The 10254-nt window shown below is 56.4% G+C and overlaps 1 protein-coding gene across 1 annotated transcript; it reads left to right on the plus strand.

The window, feature by feature from the left end:
* The first annotated feature begins 311 nt into the window (after positions 1 to 311).
* Positions 312 to 10233, plus strand: CDR2L (cerebellar degeneration related protein 2 like). Its single transcript, XM_021680738.2, has 5 exons — positions 312 to 390; positions 6350 to 6462; positions 6768 to 6916; positions 7478 to 7642; positions 9079 to 10233. Exons 1-5 carry the CDS (start codon positions 312 to 314, stop codon positions 9968 to 9970), a joined length of 1398 nt encoding a protein of 465 aa, XP_021536413.1. The 3' UTR covers positions 9971 to 10233.
* The last annotated feature ends 21 nt before the right edge of the window (positions 10234 to 10254 follow it).

Genomic DNA, 10254 nt, shown 5'->3' on the forward strand with positions numbered 1-10254 from the left:
CCGGCGGACTCCGACCGTCCTTGCCACCGTCCCGCCCGCCGTCTCCGCCCCTCCACCCTTTGTGCCGCCGCCGTCCGGTGCCCCCGGCTCCGCAGGACCCCGGCCGGGCCGGACGCCGCGGCGCGCTAGGCCCGCGTGGGCGCCGGGTCCGCGGCGGATGGCGAGGGGGCGCGGCGCGGGCGGGGGCGCTGCAGCCCGAGTCCGCGACGCGGGAGGCCCGGCCGGCCTCCGCCGCATTGTCCCGGGCCCCGCGCCCCGGCCCTGAGCCGCGCCGCCGCAGCGCCCGCCTGCCGCCCGCCGCCCGCGGGGCCATGCGGAGAGCCGCTGGGATGGAGGACTTCTCCACAGAGGAAGAGGAGCCCTGGTACGACCAGCAGGACCTGGAACAGGGTGAGCACGGGGGCGTGGGTGCGGCGGGAGAGCGGGGTGCGCCCGGCGACCCCTGTCCGCTTCTCCATTGTTGAGCAGTATCACCCCGGGGAGGGCTGGGCTGGACCCGGAGCGCCGCACTCCGAGGGGTGATGTGTCTGGAGAATCGGGACGTGGAGAGAGGGAACGCTGCCCGGGAAGACCCGGGCGGGACCCGCGAAGCCGTGCAAAAGTGGGGGGAGCGGCCTTTCTTTTTCCCTGAACCACAGGGGCATACTTCACCCAGCTCACACACCCCATCTTAGAGGCAGGAACTGTCCAGGCGCCCCTGGTATTGTTGGGGGCCTGAGTACTGGCTGGAAGTCTTTGAAGGCCGGGAGGTGGCTCCTTGGTTATGTTTTGCTGAGAGGAGAGAGAGAGAGAGAGAGTGAGAGTGAGTGTGAGTGTGTGTGTGTGTGTGTGTGTGTGTGTGTGTGTGTGTGTAGCGGAAAGTTATCCCATTCCAAATCCAGTGGCACCCTTCCCTGCCAGGATTCCTGAGCTCGAAACTCCCAGAAAGTTTCCCCAACTCCCTTACCCTCCACCCAGGGAAGGTATAGGGGTTTGGGGACCCTGCTGGCCAAGAAGCAGCAAAAACTTGGAGTCTCCAATCTGCCTTCCTGAGGGGAAGGGGGTCCCCTGGCCCTTTCCCTCCCAGCCCTCTCTCAAATGACTCATGGTTCAGAGGGAACCAGGTTTGGGAATTCTGAGCAGTGCACCAGACTAGAGCCTGAGTAAAGTGGGAGCCACCTCCCCCACTCCCATCTGAGGGTAGAGAGGGTGGCTGGAAGGGGGTTAGAATCTGGTGATGAGGTGGCCAAGGTGACATCACTCCAGGCAGGGGGCGGAGCTGTGGGACAGGAAGCAGGAGGAGGCCTAAGAGGGTCAGGGCCAAGGTCTCCTGGAACAGCATCAAATCCACCCTCTCTTCCCCCAAAGTGCCTCATTCTTGGACGGTTAGAGCTGGAGTGGCAAGGAAACATGTCTAGGAGAAGTGACTACCATCACCCAGCAAGCCAGGCGAGTGTGGACACAAGTCTGGTCCAGTGTGTACTAACACCCCTGCTCTGAGTCGCCATCCACTGGGGCCCCCAGATGCCTAGCTTTGCCCTCGTGTGAGACATCTACCCAGATCCTGGAGCCTTTGTTTCCTGGCCCTGACCCACATCCCCACGTGGCAAGATTTGCTGGTAGATGAGACTGTCCTTGTACTCGGGAGCGTGGGTTAATCAGAGCCTCTGGGACCAGTGTGGGACTGGGGTGCTGGGCTGAACTCTGCCATAGTCTTTGCCCTGGAGTCTACCTCAGCCTCCCTGCGTGGAGTATGGTGTCCAGTACTGGCTGTGACAACACCCTCCCCTATCCTGGGCACCACCCCCCAAATTTTGCATCCCACAAACACCTCCTCGGGCTGACACTTAAGTGTCGGACACCATCCTGGGAGCTGGGATAGTCTCAGCCCTGGCCTCCTGGGTGCAGGAGGGTGGGTGTTAGGATGCAGTAAGAGGGCTTCATGGAAGAGGCAGGCCTAGATGGAAAGACTGAAAGCTGGGCGCCTGGGAAGATGGCTTCCCAGGAAATTGATGCTGATATTGCTGCTGTCTCATTTCATTCCCGCACCCCTAACAAAGTCTCTGGCATGCTGCCCAGCCCAGATGTGGGAGGAAGGAGCCAGAGAGTCGGGGTGGGAGACGTGCTGCTTCCGGAGAGCGAGAGGTGTCGAGATTCGAGCTGGGCTGGGCAGCCATGCTCTGGGACCAAGGTAGGGGCTGGCCTTGCTGGTCTGCAGTAGCCGGCCTTGTCTTGTGGCCCCAGGAGTAGCCAGGGCCCAGGAATAAGGAGCAAAACCAGAAATGAGGCAATGTCTGGAGAAATCAGGGTTTGTGACCTAAAAACAAATGTCCCCTCACCCTGGGCGAGGGCTGAAGGTTCTTATCTGAGATCTATCTGATTATTTTTTTTTAAAGATTTTATTTATTTATTCATGAGAGACAGAGAGAGAGAGAGAGGCAGAGGGAGAAGCAGGCTCCCAAGGAGCAGGGAGCCCGATGCGGGACTCGATCCCAGGACCCTGGGATCATGACCTGAGCCGAAGGCAGACGCTTAACCATCTGAGCCACCCAGGCACCCTATATGATTTTTTTTTTTAAGATTTTATTTATTTGAGGGGCGCCTGGGTGGCTCAGTCATTAAGCGTCTGCCTTCGGCTCGGGTCATGATCCCAGGGTCCTGGGATCGAGCCCCACATTGGGCTCCCTGCTCGGCGGGAAGCCTGCTTCTCCCTCTCCCATTCCCCCTGCTTGTGTTCCCTCTCTCGCTGTGTCTGAGCGCCAAGCCCAGTGCGGGGCTCGATCTGACCTGAGCTGAACCTGAAACCAAGAGTTGGATGCTCAACCCACTGAGCCACCCAGGCGCCCCTGATTTTTTTTTTTTTCATTGGTTGAGGTAGCTGTTTAGGAAAACAGCTTTTGTTTTCCCAGCCTAGGTTATTGCAGCCTTTCTCCGGGATAGCAGCTTTGCACTCCTCCAGGAAACTCCTCTGGGTGACATCCGGGCACAGGGCCCCGCTCCTGCCTGAGGCCCAGCCTGAAGACTCCACTCTGGCTGTTTCAAAACCTTACCTGTATGTGTGGGAGCAGACTCCAGGCTTGTTCCCAACAGGTAGCTGGGCCTTTTGTCCAGGTCCTCTGGGTTCCGTAAGGTGATGTCAGTCCGACCCCCAGCCTGGCTGAGAAAAAGCCCGAGGCTCTGCTCTCCTAGGCCCACAGGGAGTCGCTGCTCTCCTAGGCTCTTCTGAGAAGCCTCCTCCCCAGACCTGGCCGGTGCCCAGCAAGGGGCTCAGCTGAAACAACTGTATTGATGAAACTGTCTATGGGGGGACTATAGAGACGCTCCATCCTCTGGGGAGTCTAGAACGATCACTGTCTGAACAGGAGAGCATTAAAGACTTGAATCCCTGGACCACATCACATCGGCCCCAGCAGAGTTGCCTTTATGCATCTCGATCTGGATTTATACCATCAGCCTAGATGGAGGGCTGTTTTAAGAAACAACCTCACAATGGGAAAAAGACCCAAGCTTTCCTGGACAGCATTTTGGCAGAATGAATCAAATAGGCCTACTCTTTGTCCTGGTGATTCTGTTTCTGGGAAAGGATCTTCAGGATACAGGCAGTGATTTGCACCAAGATCTTTGTACTATGAATTTTTGTAGTTTCATTGTTTAAAAGATTTTATTTATTTGTTTGAGAGAGAGAGAGTATGAGTGGGGGAGCAGGGCAAAGGGAAAAGCAGACTCCCCGCTGAGCAGGGAGCCTGACGTGGGGCTCGACTCCAGGACCCTGAGATCATGACCTGAGCAGAAGGCAGATGCTCTACCGACTGAGCCACCCAGGCAACCCCAGTTACATTTTTAACAGAAAAAAAAAAGGGAAATTCCTAAAAATCCAACAGTAAGGGCTACTTAGGGACCTGTATACAATAGAACATTCACACCCACTAAAAATGGCCCTGTAGATCCATGTGCACACAGAAAGCTGTTTATGCCAAATTGTGAAATGAAAAAAAGCAGGTACAGAAAAACATTCTGGTCACACAAAATCGTTACTATAGCAGCTCTAAGCCTAGAAAGCTGTTTAAAAGGATGGTTACCTGCGTGTTGACAGCATCTTTCTCTAAGTGGGGCATTTTCTTCTACTTGCTTGCTCCCCTCTCCTCTCCCACGCCGCACGGACCCTAACTCTAATTACTTACAAATGGCACTATTCTTGTGATAACTATTTGAGGCCATGTCCATTTGTTTGTGGAATTCCCAGTTATAGATCTAAGAATATATGAGGTACATTTTCAAGTAATATTTTGGTCACCTTTGTTAACCTTTCTGTGCTGTTTGATTTTTTTACATCAAGTACACCTTCACACAAGCCTTAAAGCAATTTTAAAAACAAAAGAGCCTTAAAAAAAAAAAAAAAGAGGGGCACCTGAGTGGCTCAGTCGATTAAGCATTTGCCTACAGCTCAGGTCATGTTCCCAGGATCCTGGGATCGAGCCCCGCATCGGGCTCCCTGCTCAGCGGGGAGTCTGCTTCTCCTTCTCCCTCAGTGTGTTTGCGGTGTGTTTGCTCGTGCTCTCTCTCTCCCAAACAAATAAATAAATCTTTTTTTAAAAAGAAAGAGAGAGAGAGGAGAAAGAGAGGAAGGAAGGAAGGGAGGGGGGGTGGGGAGAGCCTTGTGAACTCCACCTGAGTCTGTCTACCGACCTCCTTAAGGGCCTTGCCCCCACCACCAGTCTCTGTCTCCTGATTAAGCTGCCTGAATCTTTTTTTTAAAAACAGCGCTACTGAGATGTAATTCACACACCAGGTAACTCACTCACTTAAAGTGCACAGCAGCGCGACAGTCTCCAGCATATTCAGTGCAGTCATCCCCATTGTCAGCTTTAGAACATTTTCATCATTCTGAACTCTTCTTAGAAATAAAAGAAATATTTTCCCTTGATAATAATAAATATGCCATTCCCTTTGTTTCTAAGAAGAGTGAGGCATATATACGGAGGAATATCTACCCCAAATGTCTAGTTACCCTCGCACAACCCCAGACCCACTAGAGAGAATTTTTAGGGATTCCAGCACCTGCCACTTCCTTTTAACCCCTCCCCCTCCCCACCACACAACCTCCTAAAAACAGGCTGGATCCCCTCCCAGCCTGACAGTGTTCATTTACTTTCGGCTGGGATGGGGGAGAGTAGGTTCCAGTCCTGTAGGGTACAAGAATCAGGGCTGCTTGGGGGAAGAGGATGATGGTTTTGCTGCCCAGGGAAAGGAGGTTTCTGAGAGGGGCCCATGTCATTAGAACCAAACAGTACCTGACCAAGGCCAGGAGACCTGAATTCTGCTTCCAACGTGGCCATAACCTTGGGCAGGTCATTCTTCGCTCTCACTCTCCAGCCTGTCACCCATAGAATAAGGAGGTTAGGCCAAACAGCTCTGAAGCCTCATCCAGCTCTAATACCCAGCAAGCCTTTCTGCTCCCTTCCAATCTCAGCGGGCTCCTAGTCACCCTTCCAAACCCAGCTTGCAAGCTGCCCATTGCAGGAGCCTCCAGCCGACCCCAGGAAGAGTGAGCTTGCCCTTACCTATCATCCCAGAGCACTTTCCCCATGTCTGTTGGTTGTCTTAGCACATTCCTCCCACTCATTCTTTCAAGGATTATTTATTCATTTATTTATTTGAGAGAGAGAGGGAGAGAGCACAAGCTGGTGGGATGGGCAAGGAGAAACAGACTTCCCCACTGAGCAGATAGCCCAATGTGGGGCTCGATCCCAGGACCCCTGAGATCATGACCTGAGCCGAAGGCAGATGCTTAACCGACTGAGCCACCCAGGTGCCCCTCACTCATTCTTTCAGAAAATATTTATTATACACCTCCTCTACGCCAGGTACTCTTCTAGGTCCTGGGATATCGGTGAACAAAACTGGCAAAATCCCTGCCCTATGAGCTTACAGTTAGTTGGGGTGGGGGGGGGGAGATGAACAAGATAAATGAGCAAATAGTTTGGTAAGTTAGATGGTGGTATGCGCTGAGGAGAAAAACTAAGCCGAGAGGGAGTGCGAGGTGGGGGAGGGATGACTTTGAATCAGTGGTTGGGGAAGGACTCCTGGAGAAGGTGACATTTAAGCACAGATTTGAAGGAGGAGAGGGACAAGCCCTGGGAGTGTCTGGGGAGAGGACATTCCAGACAGAAGGGACAGTCAGTGCAAAGTTGTAGCTCCTGGCTTACATCCCCTTCGAGGCCTGGAGGCTCCCTGAGGGCAGCTCTGTGTCCTGGTTGCCTTGGGGTCCCCAAAGCATAGCCCAAAGTGAATGCTCAGAACACTTATGGGAGTCCTCTGAGCTCGTTCAGCTGCTCATTGTTACTCCCACCCTCTGCCCGCCCTCCGCTAGACTTGCACTTGGCCGCAGAGCTGGGGAAGACCCTGCTGGAGAGGAACAAGGAGCTGGAGGAGTCTCTGCAGCAGATGTACTCCACCAATGAGGAGCAAGTGCAGGAGATCGAGGTGAGGGGCCACATAGGCCCTGCATGTGCTCCCCCACCCATTAAGGACCTCTTGGCCTATGGTGCCTTTTTGTAACTTAGAGAAAGGTGCCCTCTTAGCAGACACAGCTTTGGCCCCATAGCCTTGTGCAGTTCAGAACCTGTACAACTATCCCAGGCGGCCCTATCGTGCCACCATCTTTACCCCCCACTCTGCCGCCGATAAATTTCCCAAAGCAAATGTGTTCCTAGAAGTGGGAAGAGGTCCAGGTGAACACATTTCCCCCAACCCTCTTCTGAAAGGGTACTCAATCCTCTCCCCTCCAGTACCTAACCAAGCAGCTGGACACGCTGCGGCACATGAATGAGCAGCATGCCAAAGTGTACGAGCAGCTGGACCTGACAGCCCGAGACCTGGAGCTGACCAACCAGAAGCTGGTGCTGGAGAGTAAGGCTGCCCAGCAGAAGATCCATGGGTGAGGGCCGGGTGGCGGGCTGGGGGGCGAGCGAGGGAGAGGTCAGGTTGGGTTGCATGTGGGCGTACTGTCCGGTGGGTGTGACCCATGCTCCTTCTCCCAGAAGCCCAGGCCTGGAGACCCGGGATGGTAGTGAGATTGCCCTTGTCAGTTTCGGGTGGTTTCATGTTCAGGCCACAATCCCTCTTGAAGCCCCAGCTACACACCAGGCTCTGTTTAGGCACTGGGGATACAGCGATGGGGATACAGAGACCGTCCCGCCCTCTGGGAGCTCACAGCCCGGGAGGGAAGGCAGGCATGTAAATACTTCATTGCGGTGCAGGATGGTAAGTGCTCAAAGGGTGTGGGAAGAACCGAGGTGATACAGAGGAGAATGGTCAGCTCAGCTGGGGAGGCGCAGAAGAAGGGCGGGTCCTGGGTACACAGGGAGTTCTCGTCTGACCTCAGCACCAGGCAGCAGGGCCCATCTTTCCCCATCCCTGAGTCCCTCCAGGCCTGCAGTGAGGAGGGCTGGCCCCATCCTGTTAAAATCCCTCCCGTGTGCGCCCCACCACCACCCAGGCTGACAGAGACCATCGAGCGCCTGCAGGCCCAGGTGGAGGAGCTGCAGGCCCAGGTGGAGCAGCTGCGGGGCCTGGAGCAGCTGCGGGTGCGCCGAGAGAAGCGGGAGCGCAGACGCACCGTCCACACCTTCCCCTGCCTCAGGGAGCTGTGCACCAGCCCCCGGTAGGTGAGGGCACCCTGTGGGGGGCAAGCCCGGATCCTGCACGGTGTCCCTGCATCCCGGAGAAAGGAGAGGGTGGGCCCCAGGCAGCGGGTGGGAATGAGAGTTGGTGCACCGTCAGGCTGTCGGAGGGACTGGCCCTGTTGCCACCAACCGTCAGCAGCTGGCATTGACCGAGCCCTGGCCACGTGCCCACCACTCTAAGTGATTTCATTCCCGTGGCAATACCATGAGCTATGGTCTATCATCCTCACTGCTCAGGTGAGGAGACGGAAGCTCAGAGCTTACGTGAGCTTACCCAGGGTCATCTCTTCAGGAAGCTAGAATTCCAACTCAGGAGGACTTAACCGCTACACCTTTCAGTCCCCCCCTTTTTTTCTTTAGAGAGGGAAGTGGGGGCGGGGCAAAGGGAGAGGGAGAGAGAATCTCAAGCAGGCTCCATGCTGGACATTCCCATTAAATCTGAAAGGGATGGCCTCTTAATATAAAAATACATAATTGTGGGGACACCTGGGTGGCTCAGTTGGTTGGCATCTGATTCTTGGTTTCAACTCAGTCACGATCTCATGGGCATGAGATGGTGCCCACTAGGGGCTCCATGCTCAGCAGGGAGTCCGCTGGAAGATTCTCTCCCTCTGCCCTTCCCCCCCCACACATGCACACACTCTCTCTCAAATAGGTAAATAAGTCTTTTTTTTTTTTTTAAGATTTTATTTATTTATTTGACAGAGAGAGAGCACAAGCAGTGGGAGCAGCAGAGGGAGAGGGAGAAGCAGGCTCCTGGAGGAGCAGGAACACCGATGCGGGACTCGATCCCAGGACCCTGGGATCATGACCTGAGCCGAAGGCAGACACTTAACCGACTGAGCCACCCAGGCGTCCAAAATAAATCTTTAAAAAAAAAAATTTTTTTTTAAAGACATATTGTGTATTTAGTGGGTATTTCAATAAGGGTCCTGGCATGAGACAGTGCCTTGCACAGAGTGATTAATGAAGAGGTATGGACGAAGGTGTAGGGAACCGCAGGGACACTGTGGTACCCTAGGGTTGCAACAGCAAGGGCCTGTTACCATCCCTAGGCCTGAAGCGGGCAGGGGAAGGGAGGTTCCTGGAAGGCCAGGAGGTGCTGCCTGATCAGCACTAACCAGGGAAGGAGTCTGGGGAAGATCCTCCCTGACCTGCCTCTGTTCCTGCCCTCTGACCTCCTGCCCCCGCCTCCCTCTGGTTGAGCTCAGGAGAGAGCAGAAACCTGGCTGAAGCAGTTCACTGTGGTCAGCCGCCCCGGGCAGAGAGCAGGGAGAGAAAGGGCAGAGAGTGGATCTAGAGGGGCAAACAGAATATCTTCCCCAGTGGGCGGGAGAGGTGTTAAGCGTGGGGAGCTGGATCCGGGCCCTTGGCCTTGACCGGATTCTACCGGCCCTCCCCTGCCCCTTCTCAGGTGTGAGGATGCCTTCCGCCTGCACAGTTCCTCCTTGGAGCTGGGCCCGCGGCCCCTGGAGCAGGAGAACGAGCGGCTGCAGACCTTGGTGGGTGTGCTGCGTTCCCAGGTGAGCCAGGAGCGGCAGCGCAAGGAGCGGGCGGAGCGCGAGTACGCGGTGGTGCTGCAGGAGTACTCGGAGCTGGAGCGGCAGCTGTGCGAGATGGAGGGCTGCCGCCTGCGCGTGCAGGAGCTGGAGGCCGAGCTGCTGGAGCTGCAGCAGATGAAGCAGGCCAAGACCTACCTGCTGGGCCGGGAGGACCACCTGGCCGAGGCCCTGCTCGCGCCCCTCACCCAGGCCCCCGAGGCCGATGACCCCCAGCCCGGCAGCGGGGACGACTCGGCTGCCCAGGACGGCGTCTCGTCGCCGGCCGCCTCCCCGGGCCACGCTGTACGCAAGAGCTGCAGCGACACCGCGCTCAACGCCATCGTGGCCAAAGACCCCGCCAGCCGGCACGCGGGCAACCTCACGCTGCATGCCAACAGCGTGCGCAAGCGCGGCATGTCCATCTTGCGGGAGGTGGACGAGCAGTACCACGCGCTGCTCGAGAAGTATGAGGAGCTGCTGAGCAAGTGCCGACAGCACGGCGCCGGGGTGCGGCATGCCGGCGTGCAGACCTCGCGGCCCGTCTCCCGGGACAGCTCGTGGAGAGACCTTCGTGGGGGCGAGGAGGGCCAGGGGGAGGCCAAGGCAGGGGAGAAGAGCCTGAGCCAGCACGTGGAGGCTGTGGATAAGCGGCTGGAGCAGAGCCAGCCCGAGTACAAGGCGCTTTTCAAGGAGATCTTTTCCAGGATCCAGAAGACCAAGGCCGACATCAGTGCCACCAAAGTCAAGACGCACAGCAGCAAGTGACCCTTTCCCCGCCTGCAGCCTCCCCCAGGGTCCGGCCACAGGGCCCCTCCTGCCTGGGCCATGCAGCCTCTGGTGAGGGAGGGAGCCCATCAGCAGCAATACGGCCCAGGGGAGGCTGCTCTCTGGCCCAGGGAGTGTGTGTGGGACGCAGCTTGTTCTCAGCTCACTCCGGAGGTGGCCAACCTGTCATACATCTGGCCTCCCAGGATCCTCCTCCATCCTGCGTCAGCCCAAAGACGCAGCTAAGAGTTGCAAAGCCAAATGTGTGCCACCGCAAACCCCCC

This window comes from Neomonachus schauinslandi, chromosome 15 (genome assembly GCF_002201575.2).
Source record: "Neomonachus schauinslandi chromosome 15, ASM220157v2, whole genome shotgun sequence".
Lineage (NCBI taxonomy): Eukaryota > Metazoa > Chordata > Mammalia > Carnivora > Phocidae > Neomonachus > Neomonachus schauinslandi.